Source organism: Berghia stephanieae, chromosome 7 (assembly GCF_034508935.2).
Source record: "Berghia stephanieae isolate SIO BIC M18660-M18661 chromosome 7, UCSD_Bste_1.3, whole genome shotgun sequence".
NCBI lineage: Eukaryota > Metazoa > Mollusca > Gastropoda > Nudibranchia > Aeolidiidae > Berghia > Berghia stephanieae.
This window is the reverse complement of record NC_088366.1, coordinates 59895692-59920691: the sequence shown is the minus strand read 5'-3', so window position 1 is coordinate 59920691 and position 25000 is coordinate 59895692. Positions and strand designations below refer to the sequence as shown.

Genomic DNA, 25000 nt, shown 5'->3' with positions numbered 1-25000 from the left:
GGGATGGTGATGTGGTGGTTGTAGTAGTGGTGGTAGGGAAGGTGATGTGGTTGTAGTAGTAGTGGTAGTGATGGTTGTAGTAGTAGTGATGATGATGTGGTGGTGGTTGTAGTTGAAGTACTGGCAGTAGTGATGATGATGTGGTGATGGTTGTAGTAGGAGAGGTAGTGATGATGATGTGGTGATGGTTGTAGTGTTAGTGGTAATGAAGTTGATGTGATGGTGGCGGTGGTCGTAGTAGTAGTAGTGGTAGTGATGATAGTGTGGTGGTGGTGGTTGTAAAAGTAGTTGTCGTGATGGTTGTGGTTGTAGTAGTAGTGGTAGTGATGGTTGTAGTAACAGGCATCATGTCTCGTTGTATATGTTAAATTTTGCTGTTGGCTAGGGAATCCGTGTAAAGCACTTTGAGCACTTTTTGTTGATATTGCACTATATAAAAGTTCAAGTTGTTCAGTCCAATCTCCCATGCTCTAGGGATTTTCTGCCGTTTATTTAAGGATGTTAAAGATTTCACACTGACACGGCCACAAGATATCTGCCTAAGAAAATCCATTTACCTTTTTATACAATGATTCTTCTATTTAAATATCAAAGATACGATATAAATATGATGTATATATGATATGGGGAGCGTGGCTCAAGCATACGGCCTTTGTTTTGTACCCGAAAGGTACCGAGTTCGACTGTCGGTCGCGATGTGTGGCCTTGAGCATGTCACCTTGCCCTAGCTGACGTTGTGGTTCTGCACTGTGACTGACGCCAGGATTATTCCAGTCCTGTCTTGAAATAGACCATAAAGACAAATTTCCCCTTGAGGAAAACAAATAAAGTGAACATTCATTTTTAATGGAAAATTATATTTCAAAAAGATAAATTCATTTTTTTCCCTCATTGGAAAAGACTGAAGGGGAACTCGGTGGAAGCCATATTATGGTCTTGGTCGAGAACAAGGACAAAACAGCCCTTTGGAAAGAGCACCCAGAAAAGGCAAATAAAAGTTAACAAGGATGTGAACCCAGACGCACGTAGGGTTCGCATGATCAATTTAGACGTTAAGCAATGTGAACCCGAATGTCAGGATAACCTCCACCCGTCTAAACGCGGAGTTCCATCCACTTTTAGGATGATTAACATGAAGCATTTGTGTCTACAAATTAGGGCATTTATAATTAAATTACAGGGAAATCCGATTATTGATGTCGGCCATTTTGAATATATAATTTTGGCGGGAATTTTTTAGAGATGCCAGTTGGTTCCCGCCATTTAAACATTCAGCGTACTCAAAAATCCCCGGCGCAAATTTTTATGTTTCTATCCGGGAGAGCTCGCCAAAACCGTATATCCGACCCAGTAATGGTGATAGCACCGTAAACAACGAATGCTGTTATAAATAGAGATAAATTCATCGCATTTCTCAAAAATCTTGTGCTGACACGGTAGTTCCAGCTATTGATATAGAGTTCACGTCATACTTGTATCCCAATAAAAACAATTCGCTTTAACTGTTATAAACTTACAACTTATAGTTTGCATTACATTTTGAATTTATTATTTATTGCATATTATCTACATCATGTCGCAATTACCGAAGACTGATATAAAATCTCTAGTTTTAAATCATTTGAAATACTCAATACTGATTATATACTCAATATTATAACAATAATATAACAAAGACAGAAAGCAAGTTGGAAAACAGATATAAGGGGATAGAAGACACAGTAAGTACCTCCCAGCCCACTATGGGAGGTCAGGAACCCCACTTATTCTGGCACTCGAAACTGAATTCTAACTCCGCTTATTGGCAAGTCCCAGTTCATGATGACTCCAAGCACAAGATGGCATTTCTTACCCACCAGGTACACTTTGAGTTAAAAAAAAAACACCCTTCCATTTGGACTTTCCAACAGTCCAAGCACATACTCAAGGGTTATTAACTTGGTGTTAAGAGGGTTGAACTGAAAAAAAGGCTGCTTGCTTTCCTCGATGATACATTAAATTGTTCTCGGTAAATCGTTTAGCGACCACATTTTCAATGCAGAACTGGTTTTCCAACGTTTCCACGATTTGGGTAGTTAATTTCCACAGGGCGTTTATAAAGGACATGGCAAAGATTATAGTTATAGAGCCCCTTACAAGGTTAGTGAAGAAGAAAAAACATTTCAGACATAGAACTGGAACAAGCGTTTGATCACTCTAAAGTACTTCTTTGCACACCACCATAGCATATGGAAGTTTCACCTTAAAATCCCAATAAAGGAACTAATGTATTACCAGAAAGGAATTGTTAGCAGTTGTCAGATTTACAAACTGCTTCAGACATTATTTGTTGGGAAAAGAATTCCTCACAGAAGCCCCACCTGACTGATGAATTTTAAGAGACCAGAAGGTCTACTTGCTATTCGAAATTGAACATAGATCTGGGGCTATACTGAAGAATGCAGATGTGCTGTCAAGACCACCAGATGCAGCTACATCTTGTCCTCAAACAAAAGACTTGACGTAACTACATTGTGGTGTATGTAATAACTCTACCCGTATACATGGAATGTGGACAGTTTTTAGATGATATAATGATGTGGCCCCCTTACCCACAATGCAACTTGAAGGCAAGAAGTCTAATCATGATAGAAGATTAACAGCTGGTAATCGTATTGTGGTTCAAAATCCCTTCAGATAACCAGATAGACCCTGAAGATGTTATCATTGATACAAAAAAGAATAATGGAAAGAAGTGCAACCCAAAGACCCTAGCTTATTGTTCCTAGTCAATTGCTTAAAGAACAAATCGTTACCGCCCCACGCGAACCTCAGACTTGATAATGCTGCTCAATAATATTACTGGCTATATAGGAATCTTTTTTACTTAACTCAATCCTAGAGATGTTTGTTACTTTTCAAAATGGGAAAATTTTTAAATTAAAAATGAGCATGTACATTGATAGTTTTATTCAACTATCATTAACATGTAAACATTTAAAACTTTAGCTTTGATACTACGCCTATAATTTGTCTCAGAAAAATGTAATAAATAGGCATGGGGTGAAAGTAACCCAGGTAAACTACAGACATATTCGGTGTTAGAGTTGAGTGAGTTAAAAAATGATGTCATATACAAAAAGGCGATGAAGGAAGAGATTTATTGGTAGTGTCCCCAAGTTTGAAAGAAGAGGTCTTTGTGCGGCTAGTGGTTAGTGGTAAAACACTCGCTTTCGGATTGAAAGGTCCTGGGTTCGAGCCTCACTCTCGGCGCATAGTTATGTCTTGGAAAAGGCTCTTTACTCACATTCTCTCACCGTACTCAGGTGTAAAATGAGTACCTGGCCGTTAACAGCGTTGTCTTTGTCTGAAAAATTGTAATATCGCCTAACAGGCGTTAGGTCCAGTCCTACATGTTAAATGTTGCTGTTGACCAGGGACCCGTTGTAAAGCGCTTTGAGCACATTTAGTGGATATTGCTCTATATAATGCTCAATTAAATTTTTTTTTAAAAAGAGGTCTTAAACTTGTGCCACAGCACTCCAAGAGGCAGCACAGGACATAGAGGAGTAGGTACAATGAACCAAATTGAGAGTAAAGGGATCCTATTTTTTTGGTTTAAGCTTTCTAGAGAAGTTGAGCAATACGAATATATGTTTAAGACTGCTCAGAATGCAACCAAAGCAAACCGGAAACAAAAAGCACGACACCATTAGTACAGAATCATTCAGGTATACTAATGGAGAGGGGCTAGGACGAAACTAAGTATGACCATTCCAAGACAAAAACAGAAAGCAACTCGGAAAACAGATAAAGGGGATAGAAGACACAGCGTGACCTCCTGCCCACCATGGGAGGTCAAATACCCCACCCAGCCATATCTACTTACAAATATAAATACTGAGATAAGCTATTGCTCCTTGGACAACATAATGAAGACTTACCTTATCACGTCAAAGTCGTAGAATTACGAAATTTTGGCTTCAATTTCTGAACTTCAAGATCATCTCTAAGTCATTAAAACATCTACACAATTTTTAAACTTTTGAAGTTTTATTTGTTCCTTGTGAGAAAAAATTCAATTTCTGAACTTCAAGAGCATCTCTAAGTCATTAAAACATCTACACAATTTTTAAACTTTTGAAGTTTTATTTGTTCCTTGTGAGAAAAAATTGTTGATTTTTAAAGTTAATTATAGCGACTACAATTTTTATCTCCTAAAAACTACGAACTTAAGCAGTTTCAACTGGTCAGGTCTTCATAATGTCTATTCCACAAATCAGCAGTGGAATAATGGCATGTTTTGACCACTTTGATTCACAAATTAGTCTAAATAATCCAGTCATACAAATACAATATCTCCAATTAAAAAAAAAAGGTAAATTTCAAATATAATATCATATCATCTTGTAATGTAAAATCAAACAAATCACTAACTCGGTGAATAAAAAACCCCAAAAAACTTTTATATAGCGCAATATCCACTAAAAAAGCTCAATGCGCTTTACAAAGGGTCCCTGACCAATAGCAACGCGTAACATGTAGAATGAGACATAACGCCTGTTAGGCGATGTTACCATTTTTTCAGACAAAGACAACGCTGTTGACGGCCAGGTACTCATTTTACACCCGAGTACGGAGAGAGAATGTGAGTAAAGAGTCTTTTCCAAGCACTCAACTATGCGTCGAGCTAGGCTCGAACCCAGGACCTTACGATCAGAAAGCGAGTGTCATTCCACAAGACCTTATAGCCGCACAAACAGTAATATGCAAAATCATTTACAATTTATGAGAATGAGATATCAGACTTATAATGGTTGACAAAACTGTCTGAAATTTCTTCACAAAATGAACAGCACCTATCTATGTTTATTCAATATCTTGACATAAATTGCAAAATGATGATGGAGTTAAAAAAATTTTAGCGATGTGGTCAGAAATACGACAAATGTCAAACATTTTACGGGAATGTAAAATCAACTGTGAGTTAATTGGAATCTTTATGAAAAAAAAAAGAGAGATTAGAGAAGCACACAGTTGTGATGTCTAGAAACGACATTGCACAATTTTGTTCTTCAGAACTCTGGAATGGGTCATGTTTAGCAAAGTGTAAACAACAAGTTTTAGACTTAAAAGCTTCCCGTCTCAACTCTATGGGTGCACTGAATGAGTGAATATAATACGACTAGCCCTATTCGTCCGTAAAGACGATTATCATCACCCGTAGTTGCCATATGTAAGGACAAATAGTATTACTTTCACTATTCGTAATTCAAACTAAAGCTGGGCATTATTCCAGACTGTTTTCACTGTATAGGTACATTGATATAGGTATTGGTAAGATAGGTTATATGACAACCTCCCCCCTCCCCCCCCCTCCCCTTGACCTTCTGTCTGTGAGTGAAATAATTGGTTGTGCATGAGTGTATGTGTGTTTTATTTGCTTGTTTGGTGGGAGGGAGGTGTTTTTGTAAGCGATGATAGAATTATTCATCTCTCTGGGTGATCGGTTTCGTGTCATGAATCACCTGGGTGTTTTCCAATTGGAAGTGTACCATACCATTGCATGTTTGAGAGTCTGGATAGTCATAGGCTAGGCACAGAGTATGATCTTTCTAACTGTCTTTGTTGTGTACCATCTTCCTTTTCAAGGGACTAAAATTACCTAACATATTGCAAACGCTTTTAAACCTTCACAACGTTTGTAATATACGAATATAAGGATAAAACTGACTGCGAAAATATGTATCAGGTGTGAAAGGAAATATTTTACAAAATTTGTAATACTTAAGGACAGATAGTGTCATATTAACAATCCGTACTTCACATGAAAACTGATCAATATACCGTGTATTGTTTGACTTTACAAGAAACGGCAACAACAGCAGCAAGAGAGAGAGAGAGAGAGAGAGAGAGAGAGAGAGAGAGAGAGAGAGAATTTTCCTTCCACGATGCTAACGATTCAACAGGCATGAGCATAGTGACAGTGATGAATGAATATGCACACTCCGAGACGTGTAAGTTATGCGGTAAAGGGCAAAAAGATTGCTTATGTAAACATTGGCCTTTTCTTTTTCTTTGGCGCCAACCTCATGCCTCCTTCATTACCATAGGCCTACAAAGTAAGTCTTGCTATACTGTCATTTTTGGGGGATGGGATCTGGAAAAGTTGGCTGTATAGCAATTAATTTAACTTTTGATTAAATAACTGGTACTGTAAGTACGAATAGACTCTCCGATATAATATTATCAGCCTCCTAATTTTCCAGATAGACTGTGAAGATTTTATTGTGATTGTAGAAGGGTGTTTCAATACACTGTGAAAATTGATGTTCCCTTTTTTAATTCTCATCAATTTATTATTGCTTCAAACCAAGCTTTAATTAATATATTTTTTTCGATAAATTGGTGAGTGGATAATGCATTGAATTAAATTTAGGGAAATCTGGGTTCAAGTCCTGCTTTTAGTATCTTGTTTTGTTTTTTTTTTTCTTTGGAAAAAGTCTTTGCCATAATAGCATTCAGTTTGAGGCACTGGACTGTGGCAGATACCTCGATTATTTAAGTAATTTTCTGAGGTAAAGAAAAATTCTACTCAATGCAGTTGGGGGAACGGGAAGGTGGGGGGATTATTAAAAATGATTAATTTTAATGAACATTATGTTTTTTTGTTTGTTGCTTTAGGTCTCTTCCAGCACAATTGAGGTTATATGAGAGACCGCTGAAACAAAAAAACAAGCAATCTAACAAAAATAGTACAAATGTAAATCAAAATCATAACCTAAAGATATCATAAGCTAAATTATAAATAACCAAGAACAAACAGGCAGAAGATTTACAGAAAAAAAAATATCCCCTGTCAAAAATACAATCACAAACCAAAGAAGCAGGATAGGCTAGTAAAGAGAAGAAGAAACGACATCACTATCGGATCGTACACCCATGCGAACATCATAGGTATATGATTCAAGGGTGATGCTCCCATCCAACCACCCGCAATGAACATTATGAATGAAATAATTAATATCATATAATTAAATAAAGAAGCAGAAAAGATTTCATCAAAGCTAAAACCATTTTGATTGTTGTCAAGAAATCAGGATGATGAAATCTGGACATCCAAGATAAGATGGAATTTTGACGCCATATTGATGTCATGATATCAAATTGATGGCTGTGATCTCCATAGACGTTCCAATTCTCATGGGAATTCCCCAGTATTGTGTTCCAGTCGAGACGTAGATTTGACTTCCTTTGTATTGGTACAGGCCAAAGTAAAGAGGCTGCAACAGGTAGACTAAAATATTTATTGGAAAAATCTGTCCCCCATGTGTGTGGCCTGAAAATTAAGAAAAAAACAACAAAATTTAATTGCATTCAATTTTATAAATAAAATGACTACGATTAATCAAAGTGTCAAAACTATAGATCGTTTTGCCTCTTTGGGTTTTTTTTTTTTGAGCGAGAGAGAGAGAAAGAGAGAAAGAGAGAGAGAGAGAGAGAGAGAGAGAGAGAGAGAGAGAGAGAGAGAGAGAGAGAGAAGAGAGAGAGAGAGAGAAGAGAGAGAGAAGAGAGAGAGAGAGAGAGAGAGAGAGAGAAAGAGAGAGAGAAAATGAGAGAGAGAGAGAGAGAGAGAGAGAGAGAGAGAGAGAGAGAGAGAGAGCACAATCTAACTAAAGTTAAATATCCGAGACTTTACTATAATATGCTTTGGTTTTTTGTTTTAAGTATCCCATGGTATTTTACAGGATCTAATAGTATGTCCCTGGAGTAGAGAATAATGGATTGTCGGATTTCAGGCAATTGCCTGAGAATTTACAGCCCTGATATATATAGGCTGAATAATATACTGTCCAAAGTGTATTCTTTCAATTTCAAGTCCATAAAATGCAAAAGGCACACTGTGCCCATCACCACATATCTTATACACATAATAAATGTTATCTAACACACCACACTAATCCTGTCACTTCAGTCATTCAATCCTCCTGGTGTTCTTATGTTTGTGGAAAAAGCATTGAAATGATGTGGAGTCTGTGATGTCTCATATGTCATGTGCTAGTTTGTTTCTTTAAATTTAAACACACATTAGCTGAATAAATGAATCTGACAAACAAAAGTCAAATTCCCAATTTACAGAACATAGTTCCACTTTCTGGTAATCATTGAATCACAGACTCAACTAATTTTTTTCTGACATCCGTTAGTGACCTTGATCAGATAGTAATCACCAAAAAAAAAAAAAGAAAAAAAAAAAAAAGATTGTATGGATATCTGGGTCTCAAGTCATTCATTTTTGTTGTTGTTTTTTGTTGTTGTTGTTTTTTTGTAGTTTTTTTTTTTTGTGTGAATGGTTAGCAGCAACATGGCGACAATCCTTTATGGCGTGTTTTACCTCATGGTTCATCAGCAAGACTGGGACCAATAGGTGATTGAAGGAAGCATACAGAATATAAATAGATAACAACAAAACTTAGCTTCAAATAACACACTTGTATCTTTAACACAGGTCCTGCCAAATATTTACTAGCCATTCAATGTCCTAACGTTCAGTTGATTTTAATCTAAGCTGAGAATACACAGCTTGATACTCAGATTAGAAATAATTTCTTGTGAGGTCCCTGGGCTGTTCACTTCACAACAACAGTTCTGTTTCAAAGGTTTCCATTATACATGATGCAATGTTTAGTTAGGCCAATTTCCTTGCAGCATACATTACTGTACAGCACTGATAACTTTCGCGACACAATCAAATGTGAATCAATTATGTCTCTATGTTCTTTTTCAAAACCTCATTTATTTTCAAGATTATATTTTGACAAGTTGCTTTAACACATTTGGGACAAACACTGATATCATTTTGAAACTCGAGATAGCACTGTAGCCATAGAGATGACGAGCAAAGCCTTGCTCTGTAGTGCTGAATAAAATGACCTTGTATTTCTGACTTGTACTGTCTTAAAAAATTAGTTATACCCTTCATTTCATGAATTACTTTAAACATTTTTTGTTTTATGCAGTCCATTGTGTTTTCTAATTGATAATAAGAGGTATTTTCTTTTTTGTTAAAATTCACTTTAAAATGGTGAACCTCAACAGTCTTAAGCTTCTATTTTCCATTAAAAAGTTAACTTGTTCTTTGATCATTTACATTTTATGGACAGAATAATGTCTCTTGATATAATGTCATTAAACATGTACAGTGGGATAATGATTAAAGACGATACCCACCTCATAGAGGTGACTAAAGGCTGTGTTTGGGATGCTCATAAAGCGGAAGATTTATGTTTTGATGGTTGAAAACCACTTAGCATGCTTTCATTTTTTGCTGCATGGTACTTGACTTGAATTAAGGAATTCCCCAAGTTTTCGTTCCAATGGATTCATCATAGAAAAGTTACCTGTATAGTCATTTAACCCATTGCTTCTTAATGCATCGGATTGTGCTTGCTTTTAAATTCTTAAATTTTTTTTTAGTTTGCTAAAATCAAACGTAGTGCTTCTCAGTGCGACCAGATTCAACTGCAAAGGCTATGGAACAGGTTCAGTGTTTTAAAGCTCATTTTATAAGCAAGGAGAACACCTTTTGTGGGTTTTTAGCCGTATAATGGATGTAGAGGAGTAGTGGAATTTAACCCATTGCTTCTGAATGCGCTGGATTGTGCTAGCTAAAGTTCAACATAGTGCTTCTCAATGTGATGAGATTCAACTGCTAAGGCTATGGAACAGATTCAGTATTTTAACGCTCATTTAAGGAAGGAGAACACCTTTTGTGGGTTTTTAGCAGTATAACAGATTTAGAGGAGTAGTGGAAGTGAAAGTAACTGTTTACCGTTTCTAAAAACTACGATTGGAAGCTGAACTATAATTTTTTAAAGTGAGACGATTTTTATCACCCGAATCTACCTGATGGCATTTAAGTTTTTAAATTCTTTGGTCTTTGAAAATGCTTTCGATGAAACTGCAGCCGATAATAATGATTCAGGTGGCAAGATTTTACAAATATATATGATTTTTTAAAAGGAAAATACAATTAAAAGTAATCAAACACATTCAAAATTCAAAATCGGTATTTTTATCTATTGTTTTTACTTTATTAATTTTTTTTTCAATGTTGTACTTGTCACGTACATGCGTGTCACATTTCAAATTAATGAGAATTCATTTCTTTATTTGAAAATATCCTTTTAAATAGGGTTTTTTCAATGGTACCGTCCGTCACAGTAAATGTTTTTGTGATATAAAGTAAGTTTTTCATAAGAATTATTTCCTTTGGCTTGGTAGTTCAGGGTTAAAAAGAGAAAAAAAAATAATGAGAAGCAATGGGTTAAGTACTTTTCCATTAAATTGATTTGAAATTTAAGTTTTTATTGAAAATCCTTAAGCTCGGGTTGATGAGAGAAGCAAATCACATCCAACCGGTTCATAACAAAATTTGGGTCACACCATTACCTTTCTTTGATGTTAATTTGATTCTCTCTGCCATACTTATAACAGGAACATTTGGCTTTTCAGAAATCGCATTGAATTTAACAAATCCATCATTGTTGAGTATTGAATGACTCATCTGTTATTCTATTCACTCTATAGCGATATCAATCAACAGTGATGTCATCAGCTAAAGAAAAGGGTAGGCCAGTCATATTTGATAAGTGTGTCAAACCTGTTTCGACCTTTTTGCTCATAACGATGCCAACCATTTTACAATTCTTAAAAAAGTTCAGGTGCTATTGACATTTAGAATGAAAGAAAAAAGTCTCTTATCATTGTGTTTGCAGCAATCTGTATGATATGAGTTAACTGAATTATTCCGCACTATCCCACCATACAGACACAAAGGCATTTATATACAGACTCATAAAGATTTCATTGAATGCATATTGCTTTGAGAACTTAACCAGAAGGTCGATAACTTTAAGTTATATCAATTTCTAACCCCCCCCCCCCCCCCCCACACACACACACACACAAAATTTTTAAAAATCCAATCCATTAGATCCTACCAGACAAAACAAGATCGATTCCAACGTCTTCATCAATTCCTCTCATTGCTGCCTTTGGCTGGTGGGCAAGAAGAATCGTGGGCTGCATTCTCTCACAGCCCTTTACTGCATCAGCAGCACTGAAGTGGTGCTCTCCGTAGCTGTTAATGAATGGATGAAATATATAGAAGTAAAAGTTCAGTGTTCAATGCAAGGCAAGTTGAAACTGTTGAGCAAGGGACCGAGTATGTTGTGTAAAGAAACCAATGAGAAAAGGAAAAATAAGAACAATAGCTGTATTAAGTTAAGTACAAACAATCATGCCACACTCATTCAGATACGCATAACACACACACACACACAGATACACACACACAAACAAAAAATCCAGAGGTTTTTAAGACAATACCAGTTCCAAGTTTTGCAAACAAAAGAAAAACTCAAAAAAAAATAATGACCACAGAGTGATTTGTTTTTGCGTTTCACTTTGAGCTTTACTTGTGTGGCTATGTGGTCTAGTGGTATGACACTCGCTTTTGTATCGGAAGGTCCTGGGTTCGAGCCTCGCTCGGCGCATAGTTGAGTCCTTAGAGAAGGCTCTTTACTCACATTCTCTCACTGTACTCAGGTGTCAAATGATTACCTGGCCGTTAACAGCATTGTCTCTGTCCGAAAAAATTGTAATATCACCTAACAGGCATCTTGTCCCATCTTACATATTAAATGTTGCTGTTGGCCAGGGACCCCTTGTAAAGCGCTCGCTTTGAGCATATTTAGTGGATATTGCACTATATAAAAGCTCAATTCTTTGGTTTTTTGTTATTTTTTAAAACTTCCTAGCAAAGTGCTAAATGTGCTTAAAACACTCTACAAGGCATCCCAAGCCATCAGCCACACTTAACATGTGAGACAAGACATGAATGTCTGTGAACAAAATTTTTACTACAGAGACAACAGTATTACCAACTAGGTAATCATCTTTCACCTGAGTGCAATGAAATAATGTGAGTGAATAGCCATTTCAAAGGACTCGACTTTGCACTGCCCACAGAGGGACTTGAACTTGAATTAAAGATCAAGATCACAAGACCGCAACCGCAAGACCACAACACTGTTGTCGATGACGACAAAAATGGTGATAATGATGATGATGATGATTGTGGTGTTGTTGGTGGTGGTAGTGGAGCTGATGTTAAATGTGACAATGGTGGTGTTGACAGCTGTTGATTGGTGGAGTGAGTATTCTATTTTTCTGAATAGATTAAGTGTGCTACAGACCAGTGATCTATCAGGTGTGTACATTTGTAAAAATTCAGTGACACAACAAATAGTCGACACTATGTCATATGAAAGGAAGACTTACCATTTTAACTACTGAAATCATTGAGATTTTTTATTTAATGGTGGGCTGGGCCCATAAAGTTGTTTACAACTATTGTGACATTTGGATGTATTGAAAGGTGGGCTGACCAATAAAATTGTTTACATAATGTGAAACTTGAGTGTGCCTGATGTAGACTGGGGAAAAAACACGTTTTTTATTTTGCTCAGTTCAAATACAGACATATCAAAACAAACAACGCCCAGACATTTGAACAATTATCTTGCTTAAGAGATTTTTGGACCATATTGGAAGTTGTCTTAATTTATCAATAACAATAACATACAGTAAAATCATGGTATTGGAGTTGGCTTTTAGAGTGTTGACTATATATGGATTCCTCTGTATCATTTAGCTTAAAGTTTGTTCTTTTTAAAAATTCTGGTCAAAATGAAAATAATCTGTTTTGCCAGTGTACTACACCTGTGATATTTGCCAACAGCGCTGATGAAATAATAAAAACTGCACCTTTAGAAAGGCCCATTGACATTTTCTATTACTCTACTCATTGCGCAAAATCCCCCGTTTGAATTGCAATTTGATTTTCTTCTATCCTCACCATTTCTAATCTATTGCTGTAACCGCTCTTTTGATAAGTGAAAGGCAAGTAGATATAATTGCATGAATTAAGGAATGGATTGTGACAAAAAAGCAACAATAATATACTACCTATAAAGGGTTGATAAACACACACACACACACACACACACACACACACACACACACACACACATACAAGTCGTGGGGAATGAATTGCTCCATACTTCATATATTTCCTCATCAGGGCAAATTGAGCCAATTTTTATGTTATACCTTACAAATTATCTCGGCCAGGTAATCGTATACATCTGAGTCGAGTAGGATATTGCATGTAAAGCAGTTTATCAAAGACACAATGTCGGGCATAGTTTTGCGGTCACTGTAACCCTTTCCACCACTAACCAACATTCGCCAACGACACTTGAACATATCATATATTCAGCTAACACAATTGATATGAGACATCTAACGATCGCACAGTGTCGTTTGTTAACATGTCAAGCAAATGTCAAGCACGTCTGCCCAGATTGAAATGTGTAGCACGACTAACCCAAACACACAATGAATTGAATTGCAGTCTTACCTAAGTAATAATGAGGTTATGATAAAATCTATTTTATATTTTGATATAAAAACGTGCAATGGCTTGAGATTACATGACAGTGCAAAGCCAAATCATATGTTGTAGTGGTGGTAGGAATAATGATGTGATGGTAGTGGTGGTAGGAATGATGACAGTTGTGGTAGTATTGGTGGTTTGGATAACAGGCAGGCCTATCATAATTTCAAATTTAAGGGACATTTTAAGGATAAAATCTCAAATTTTAGGAACAATATTTTGAGCAATAGTAATGTCTTAAAAGACAGTCAAACGTCTAATATCAAGAGAATAATATGATTACAATGGTGCTAAAGGTTATAATAAGTATGTGTAATTACTAATCTGCTTGCAACAGAAGTGGTATCCTTACTCACTGTTTTAATAATATTATATTACTTGGGATAACTCATCAAGATAACACGACCACTGGTGAGAATGACTGACCACAAAAAGGATATATCTCTCCAACCATTGTGAGAGAGAACAGCTAACAAAATTTCTGAATTATATGGTTTGTTGATGGTTGACGATCTGGTGGTGGGGTTGGTTGTAGAGTGGTGATAGGGGTGATGGTTGTGGTAGTGGTGGTAGGGAAGATCATGTGGTGGTAGTTGTTCTAGTAATGGTGGTAGGGAAGATGATGTGGTAGCAGTAGTTGCAGTAGTAGTGGTAGTTGTTGTAGTAGTGGTAGGGAAGATGAGTTGTTGTAATAGTGTGGTGGTCAGGGTGATGAGTTTTTGTAGTAACGGTGGTAGGGATGATGATGTGGTGGTAGTTGTAGTATTCGTTGTGGTAGGGATGATGATGTGGTAGTAGTTGTAGTATTCGTTGTGGTACGGATGATGATATGCTGGTATAGCTGTTGTAGTAGTGGTGGTAGGAATGATGATGTTGCTGTAGTCTTCGTAGTCGTGATAGTGGTGAAGATGATGTGGTGGTAGTTGTTGAAGTATTGATAGTAGGGATGATGATGTGGTGGTAGTTGTAGTGATGGTAGGGATGATGATGTGGTGGTAGTTGTAGTGATGGTAGGGATGATTATGTGGTGATAGTTGTTGTAGTGGTTGGAGGGATGATTATGTGGGGGTATTATAATGGTAGATTTAAAAAAATTTCCTGGACAAAAGTAAACTTCCGTATTTTCTGGGACAGCCATTATTTTTTACAAATTTCGGGGACAAATCTGGAAATTCCGAGATGGGAGACATGCCTGCATAGTGCAAAATTTTAAGTAAGTGATTCATTACCTTATCTTATCTGCCTGAAGATCATCTGAGCCAGCGAAGCAGATCTGTTCACGAGAACCAGGAGGAATCTGGATGTTGGAATTGTGGAGAACCTTTACATTGTACTGCTGTAGAAGTCTGAACCAATTATCGACATCTCCTGTATAGTATTCATGGTTGCCTGTTTGAAAGCAGTAAATAATCCTAAAAATAAATTATTTATCAAATAATATTAACAATATTCCACTGTAAACTAGCAATGACTATCCCGCACAAATCTTTGGGCCTCTTTTTCGCTCACGAAGTGCCCGAATTCGCTTCAAAATATGGGACGAAGCCGTTTCGTATATGCTATTTTAAAAAATTAATTACGACGCTGTTTATCGATGAATATGACTGAAAGTTGGCACACAGTTAGAAAAAAGGTCATTTTATATTATGTCAAGCGACAAAACTCGTGCGATTACCAAAAGACCGTTAAAAATAGATTTTTACTCTTTGGAGTAAAATATTTCTAAAACTACCGGGCGTGGAGGTTTTGTCGCTGACAAGGTAATACATGAACATTTCTTCTTTTTGGTTGTAAAATTTCATATGAATATGACGAGTACTTTTCCCGTATTTTACAAAACACCATCCTAATTTGCTCTTCAAGTTTCAATCTTTTAATCCACTTATTACGCAAGATACAACCAAAGGTCGGAAAAAAAATGCCGAAAAAGCGTCCCATATTTTCGAGTTTTTTTCCTCTTTGCGGGTCATCCAAATAAATGACACCTTTAAAACTGTATAACTTGTTTATTTATGAATGGATTTTCAAAATTCAAAAACATCTTTACTCAATGGAGATAGGGCTTGGATTTTAGACAAAAATTTTCCTCAAAAAGAGAAAAAAACATTTTTCATAGTCATTGCTACTGTAAACCTTTGAACTAGCTCGAGTCTCGTGTACAACGGGCTCTTTCTTCATATGTAAATCAAGGCTGTAGAAGTAGGAGCCTATATGTGCTCTTGTGCCAATCCATGGATTTGGAATCGGATGATGGTCTCAACTAAGCAATATCTTAAAGATCGTAATACCAGATATCAATTCATTCATTTATTATATATATATATATATATATATATATATATAAACATTTGAAATTAAGATAGTTTGACTTCTACAACGTTGTTATCGAGCGTTGCTCTCATCAGGAAGTGGAAGTGATGAGAGCAACGCTCGATAACAACGTTGTAGAAGTCAAACTATCTTAATTTCAAATGTTTATAAATAGCTCCTTTTATTCTAAAGTTGAGCACTATTATTTCATGGTTTTTGTTTTTATTTAAATTATTATATATATATATATATATATTATATATATATATATATATATATATATATATATATTATATATATATATATATATATATATATATATATATATATTATAATTATATTATTATTATTATATTATCATTATTATTATTATATTTTATTATTATTATTAATTATTATTATTATTATTATTATTATTATTATTATTATTATTATTATTATTATTATTATTATTATTATTATATTATTATTATATTATTATTATTATATATTATTATTATTTTATTATTATTATTATATTATTATTATTATATTATTATTATCATTATTATTATTATTATTATCATTATTATTATTATTATTATTATTATTATTATTATTATTATTATTATTATTAATATTATTATTATTAGTATTATTATTATTTTCATTATTATTATTATTATTATTATTATTATTATTATTATTATTATTATTATTATTATTATTATTATTATTATTATTATTATAATCATCATCATCATCATCATCATCATCATTATTATTATTATTATTATTATTATTATTATTATTATTATTATTATTATTATTATTATTATCATTGCTATTATTATTGTTATCATCATCATCATCATCATCATCATCATCATCATCATCATCATTAATAATAATAATAATAATAATAATAATAATAATAATAATAATAATAATAATAATAATAATAATAATAATAATAATAATAATAATAATAATAATAATAATAATAATAATATAATAATAATAATAATAATAATAATAATAATAATAATAATAATAATAATAATAATAATAATAATAATAATAATAATAATAATAATAATAATAAACACTCCTGCACAGTTTTCTTGACTCCTCAGGTCATACAAAAAGTTTGGGGAAACCGTACATTGCCATGACGTTTGGTGGAGAGGGTCAGTGTGGCTCAGTGGCAGTGGTATGGTCTTTGCTTCGTACCCAAAAGATACCTTGTTTGAATATTCACAAAGTTATGTGGACATCAACAAGCCACCTCTTCCGAGTTCAATTTGCAGCGCTGTGCTGTGACTGACACCCGGGTAATTCCAGTCTTCCATTTGAATAAACCCCAAGACAAATGAGGATGAATAAAGGGAACTTACTATTATTTACTTTATTGATATGTTACAAGGTGTATGTGTGTTTGTGTGTCCACAGGTGGGAGAGATTGCTGCATCACAGCATTAATTTACAGCCATAGTCAACCATTAACACATCATGGCACGTGGCATTGAAATTGGAACTAATGGTGAAGTGATAAGAATAGGAAGAGAGGCATCTTTTATGCGAAATGGCGATGGAGTGTATGAGTGGCAGTATGTATCTGCATGTGTAATATACTGCACACACACACACACACATACATGCAGTGTAGATAGATACCAGATACCACACATAAGTAACTGTCAATATTACAGTAAGTCATTAGTGGTCGAAATCAAGGGGTGCAATTAGAAAAAACAACAACTTTGCTCAATTAAATTAAATACCACGTTCAAGGTAAAAATTTGTTCGACGATGGAATGGAATGATAACAAAGAATAATAAAGAAAAAATTCGGGACATTCAAATGATTTCGAGGAAATTGTGTATTCGAAGAAACCCTGCTGGAGTGTAATAATAATAATAATAATAATAATAATAATAATAATAATAATAATGATAATAAAATGGTGATTATTATTATCATTATTATTATTATTATTATTATTATTATTATTATTATTATTATTATTATTATTATTATTATTATCCTTTTCATCATAATCATCCGCAGAATTGCAAATACTAGTCTCTTTACAAAAAGTACAACTTTTTAAACAACATTATTAAACAATGGGTATTGGTTGATATGAAAATATGAGAATAGCCAAATTATATATATGTCTCTTTCTTATAATGACCCCCAAGCAAAAAGGTGAAAAACGATGAATGGTTTTGAAATGAATGAATACAATCAATGGACAGTTCAGGCAAAAACCTTTCATTTCTTTCAATTACCTGATGAAAATAGGACTCCGTATTTGCTATGTAATAAGCTCAAAGGATAAGCAGATTCTCTCAACTGTCTTGCTGATCCATCCACCAGGTCACCAGTGATGACGACAACATCTGAAAAGGTTTAAAAGCCAAAATTTAATTGTCTCAAACCACAATATTCTTTCCCCGCAGTTTTTCGCGGCCACAAATGGCAAATTTTACCCCTGACCGCAAATTCTATTTTAGCTGAAAAAAGCCACAATTTTGTCCTTTGTAGATTAAATTTTTTAATGTATTACTTTTTTTTCTTTTCTTGGTACTCTATATTAGATTTCAGTACTTCATTGCCCCTCCCCTCCCCCCCTTCCCACTATTGAGTGTAATATATAATGTAATAAAAGATGAGTCAGTCACAAGGCATAGTCACAATCAACATGATGACAGAATGTTTATAGAATAACAACCATTCCAACTCATATTACATTACAATACATTGGAGATGGCACTGAAGAGAAGGAGAGAGGATGACCAACTTGTTACAAAATTGATTGTTCCAGAATTTGTTTTCTTTTCGCAGGGTCTTCAGGCCTCCCATGTTGGGCAAAGCGTGCATGTGTTGTATCTTCTATCCTCTATATCTGTTTTCCCTTTCCATTTTGCTCTCTGTCTTTGCTCGTTTTTTTTCCCATGGTCCTGGTACGGGTCTTTAGTTGGGAGGGTAGCAGTCAAACAGAGTATTCCTCTTTTCCCTTTTGGCAATTTTTTCACTCTGGTTAAACCAGGGGGACGTGTAAATATTATATATTGATACTTCACCTGGTGCAAACCAAAAATGCCATATGCATATATATATAGTGATCCTTCTTCTTCTATTCAATCTCCTTTTCTTTCAATTCCACCTTCCCTGATTGTTGATTGTGATAGGGTCAAGGTCATAGTTGGTAAGTTTCAATTCACATACACCATACTTTTAAGAAATTGTGTCCACGACAAATAAGCATATCTTTTTGACTCAATATTCTATGCGTACTGTGCAGTTATAGTGTACAGTCCCTAAAAGTACGATCATCAGGAGGAGGCTTGGGCGTGCTGAATGTCGAGGCATACTTGAATTCGAAGCAGACATAATCCAATGATTTTTATGAATGAATTTTCCATGAGTCATTTCCCTCTGTTGGTTAGTCCTGATCGCGCAACACCACATGATATTGCTACATTATTTTTCATTACCTTTGTGTCAGTGCAGGGCTTGTTTTTGTTTTGTTTTCTTGGCACATGGTATATATATAGCAAAAATAAGCTAAGAGCCATTTGCTTAAAGGTGGCACAATCTGTACACTAGAATAGTTACTGACTCAACCACCTCATCAGTGCTGATAGGGCAGGAGATCAGAAAAATGCAATCAGCTCATAACAGCCAACTTTTCAAAGAGATAAGATGGGACACCCCAACCCACGCTATGGTCATGACCCAAATTTGAATATTCTGGACTATATATTATAAAATGTATATTATAGATTGAGATTACATAGTTAATTCAAACAAGTTCCAAAAGTGCCTGGGATAAACCTGTTCCTGTAAAAGTTCAAGTCTTAAATATCCAACCCAACTGATAGTAAACGGAAATTTGTCAAAAAGAAGGAAAATGTATCAGTTCACTTGCCAAAATCAAGCCTAATCCAAAATGACACATTATACCACATTTAGGCGATAACATGTAATATATGTATATATGCAGATTGCCAGATTGGGACAGTCCTGATTTTACTGGAATGGGTGGCCGCAATGTCAGTCCAGCTTATTATGCAATAAATTTGTGGATGACCATCTTAACACATTAGATATTTTTGATATAATATACCTTTTGCATTGAAATATACTTTCTCTAAACCTTGCTATTTCTGATTCAATATATACAGCTCTCCCAAATCAGGTGTTATTACTGAATTTTTTAACAATGAAAATCTTAATCTATTTTTTTTTTTTCATTTACCAGCATTTTGGGTATTGACAATGTCAACAATCCTTTGTAACCTTGTTTTTCCAACAGTAGGTCCCAGATGGATGTCACTCAATTGAATGATGCGAAAACCGTTTAAGTCTGAGGACAGGTTCTGAATACGAATATTAACTTTTTTCACAGGGGGTACTTGCGAAGCTGTGTAAATACCCAAAGAAGACATAGCAAACATATAAAGTAAAGCAAAACATATTATAAACCTTTGTGAAAGCCCTTTTGGTTTTGGGTCAGGCCTATGTTGCAAGAAATAAATCTGTATACACCTTAGTATGAAAGACAACAATTTTATGATTAATAATCCTGTGTTAAATTGAATCAAAATTCCAACACACAAATATGTCAGGAAACTAAACCAGTCCGGATCAGCACCAGACAGAAAAATATTTGTTAAGTAACTAACATGGCACATTGAAATATAGAAAATCAAAAATGCTTTCCACAGAAGAGTTTGTTTGCGTCCTGAAAAGCACAGCGACATGTTTTTCACATTTTCTTCTGCTATGATTGGTTTTGAAGATGTCTCTTTTTCATCATTTAATTTAAGCGATCGTCTACACAAATGTTGTTCTGAATTATCATGGTGAACATGGGGTGAAAGTAAAGTTGGAAGTGTTGAGAGTGTTCTCCATAAAATATAACTGCCAATAGCCATGATAGACTCCAAGGTAATAACTGTCTCGACTCTCATTAAGATTGCCCTCCATTGATGATGAATAAGGGGTAACACGAAATTGTGAAATACAACTAGTGTAAGGATAACAATCCCAACACCGAAAACTATTTGTTTTACCAGGATTGGCATTTTGAATTATGATTAGGATATCAACCTATATCTATCTATCACCTTCCTAAAATGTAATGTAAATGTCAGTTTGGGTCTTGGTTAACCCCCTTCTTCTAAACTAACTTAAACATTAGAATTAAAAAAACGTCTTGTGTTCACATCACAATTATGGTGTAATAGAAAAATTCGAAGAAGCTCACGATATAAATATAAATTCTTAACACAATTTCATCTTATAATTTGCTGTCCCTTAGTCTTAGTCATAGTCCATCCATGAGACCAGACTCAGACAATTGACAAAATTAACAAACAACTGTGACAGTGACACTGTATTGTTGTGAGATTTTTGTTGATTAAAAGAAAATTGTAATTGTTTGGATCAATATAATTGATAAAAGGCGATATCTCACTACAACGTATTTCAATTGCAATGTTCAACGAAGATTTATCTTATAAAATCCATCCTCTTCCTATAATGAACCATGAACCTTCAATCTCATGAGAACGAAAATCGACTTTCACTTTCACTTTGCTCCTTTCTTGTTGACTAAGAAAACGGTGAACGTTTGTAATATATTGTAATTTTGAGGAGGCTCCCATTACAACAGCACACACTTTATTATATAATAGTAATTTATTATTTCCCCAAGAAAGCTACTACTTAAGGGGTAATGATTTAAAACGTAAACTAGTCATTACACAGCTTCTCAGACATAGCATGAGCGGATAAAAAAACGAACAAACACACACACACACACACACACACACACACACACACACACACACACCTAATAATAATACTACTACTACTACTACTACTACTACTACTACTACTACTACTACTACTAAATAATAATAATAATAATATAATAATAATAATAATAATAATAATAATAATAATATTATTATTATTATTATAATAATAATAATAATAATAATAATAATAATAATAATAATAATAATAATAATAATAACAATAATAACAAATAATAATAATAATGATAATAATAATAATAACAATAATAATGATGATGATGATAATAATAATAATAATAATAATAATAATAATAATAATAATAATAATAATAATAATGATAATAATGATGATGATGATAATAACAACAATACAAGTAAAGGGGCGGGGTGGAAATAGAGATAGATAAGACCCAAAAAACAAAAAAAAGAGTGTTTGAAGCAGGTTAGCGCCAGTAGATCACCTGCCCCAGCACCAACGTGCCGGGGGAAGGAAGGGTTTGAAGGTAGGTCAAATTTCATTTTGTATGAATCGAAGTATCTACTCAGCAGAGCTTGCTTCGAATGTTGACGACAATTTACGTTTATATATACAACGATCGCCAGCGGAAATCCCACTTGTCTAAAAATAGCAACTGATGCAATGTTCTGAAGTTGGCTTGTCGAGAACGATGTGATGAATAATAATATTAATAATAATAATAATAGGGATTTACTAAAGGACTAAATGTTTTCATTGAAAATTCCCGAAATAAATAAACGATAAAGATAATTGATCTCAAAAGTTACCGTGCGACCGGTTTTAGGCACGTTACTGCTGTGTCACAAAGTGTGACACTTCTTAAATTATGTTTATAAACATACGCTTAAATTGACGAAATGTTTATGTTGCAATGCATTCTGCACATGGTTTCACCCTAGGTGAACAGACAGTATGTCAGAGCTCCATGGTTTCACCACATAGAATTATTTTTTGAATTGTTTTTGCTTTATTATGTTCAGAATTGAAATTAATAAATAAATGAATAAATTGGAAAACAAAAATTACTGAAGTAGAAATATGAAAAGTTGAACATATGGATGCAGAAAATAAAGAGAGGTATTGCAACTTTGACACGGCGCCGACATGTCTGAGACATTTTTGTTCTAATGAGGAAGGCGGCTATATTTTTCTTCTATCACAAATGATATGAACATGGGACCCATTGATTTTGTAGCAATTTACAACTGCTCGGGACACAAGAAGACTGTTTAGTATCGGGACAGTCCTGTCCTAGTGCGGCAGGGGCGAAAGTGTTCCCGACATACCAACTTCAGAACACTGCATCAATTCTATTTTTAGACAAGTGGAATTTCCGCCAATGATTTGTTGTGTGTACCCTATATATAAACGTAAAATTATCTTTCGCAGCCGAAGCAAGCTCTGCTGAGTAGATACTTCGATTCAAAATGAAATTTGACCTACATTCAAACCCCGGCCCCGGCACTTTAGAGTGCTGGGGTTAGATCTACTGGCGCTAACCTGCTTCGTACACTTTTTTTTTTGGGTCTTATCTCTCCACTTCCTAACTTGTATTGTTGTTGTTGTTATTATTATCATCATCATCATCATCATTAATATTATTATTATTATTATTATTATTATAATAATAATAATTATTATTATTATTATTATTATTATTATCATTATTATTATTATCATCATCATCATTATTATTATTATTATTTTAAGTATTGGTGGTATTACCACTATTGTATTTTTTGTGTTATTATTGGTATCATTTTATTTTTTTGGTATCTTTCATTTTTTTCTTTTCCATTCATGTTTGTATTTATTGGCGAAAGCCTAAGATTAGATAAACTTGAAACTTGGTACATATTATCAATTATTATGATGAGTTTCAGGTCTTCATGGCTTCATAAAAATGAAATTGAGCTTTATATAGAGCACTATCCACTAAATGTGCTCATAGCGATTTACAAGGGGTCCTGGCATAGCCCTACTAAATGACTCTTTTAGTACGCCATGGGTCCTGGTCAACAGCAACATTTTAACATGTAGGACGGGACATGCCGCCTGTTAGGCGACATTACAATTTTTCGGACAAAGACAACGCTGTTAACGGCCAGGTACTCATTTTACACCTGAGTACGATGAGAGAAAGTGAGTAAAGAGCCTTTTCCAAGGACTCAACTATGCACCGAGCGCGAGGCTCGAACCCAGGACCTTCCGATCCGAAAGCGAGTGTCATACCACAAGACCACATAGCCTCACATATCGCATCATTGTATGTGTATTTTGTACCTGTATTACTTTGTAGAGTCGATGGCCAGAATCAACGTGTACTTATTTGCAGGTCTGATAACCCAAATTGTTATGGACTCATTGTCGTAATGAAGGCACCCTCAAACCGACGCAAAGTATTTTTCTTACAACAATGTTAAAACAAGCCCATAATTGCGGTCGGTTATAAGACCTGCAAAAAAAGTGCATGTCGGCCTGAATCAGTCTTAAAAATCTAATTTGCGAAATTGTAGAAGTGATTTCCAGTGGGTATCTCTCTTGAGATAAGGAAAACAAGGTAGTGTAAATATTCAAATGACAAAATGGTTATTAGGCACAGCTTTAATGCAAAACGCACAAAATACTTTATAATAAAAGTTTCGGATAAATTACAACTCCCATTCAGCCAATGGCAAAAAAGTATTTCAAGAGAAGATTCAATACAAAGTCTCGAAAAGTGTTTCCCTTCAGAACTACAAGTTCTATGGGGCCGAAATTTATCCCGGTTTCTTTAGCGACAATCGAAAAGTTACAAAGCTACTCTTAGGATAATACGCTTAACTGTCCATGATGCTTTGAGCACATTTAATAACAATGTGGGTTATCAGACCTGCAAATAAGTACACGACGGGGATAACGAAAAATACGTGTCATATTGTAGTCTTAAAGTAAACGACAGAGTTAACAAACACGTCTGTTCTTCTTGAACATCAAACCATAACTCTATTTATTAAAGTCAACGACAGAGTTAACAAACACGTCTGTTCTTCTTGAACATCAAATCATAACTCTATTTATTAAAGTCAACGACAGAGTTAACAAACACGTCTGTTCTTCTTGAACATCAAATCATAACTCTATTTATTATTTCAACTTTTCACAATAACTCAAGGTACTCGATTACTATATATACGATACCAAAACCGAATTATGTGACAATAGAGCAGTAAAGTTAGGTGCCCCAAACGTAAACAATAACAAGTTGCTAGTGATTTCCGTTAGGGACCGGAATAATTTACGCACATTATAGGTCTCCCAATTTTGTAGTTTGAGTTGTAGGCAATACACTTTCAGTATTGAAAATATGTTTACAT

The 25000-nt window shown here is 34.5% G+C and overlaps 1 protein-coding gene across 2 annotated transcripts in view; it reads right to left on the bottom strand.

Moving 5' to 3' along the window:
* Window positions 1-4013: 4013 nt before the first annotated feature.
* The window catches only part of LOC144977591 (transmembrane protein with metallophosphoesterase domain-like), a 58795-nt gene continuing 37808 nt past the window's right edge, over window positions 4014-25000 (bottom strand). The window contains exons 2-6 of one of the 2 annotated variants that reach the window (XM_078922970.1): window positions 20059-21416; window positions 18086-18196; window positions 14731-14890; window positions 10983-11122; window positions 4014-7318 (exon numbers count right to left, since the gene is read on the bottom strand). In XM_078922970.1, coding sequence (XP_078779096.1) covers window positions 7134-7318; window positions 10983-11122; window positions 14731-14890; window positions 18086-18196; window positions 20059-20887 — 1425 coding nt within the window. In that variant the 5' untranslated portion in view covers window positions 20888-21416 and the 3' untranslated portion in view covers window positions 4014-7133. Of the gene's footprint in view, window positions 7319-10982; window positions 11123-14730; window positions 14891-18085; window positions 18197-20058; window positions 21634-25000 lie in introns of those variants that run through there. The other variant, XM_078922969.1, reaches the window with a different exon arrangement.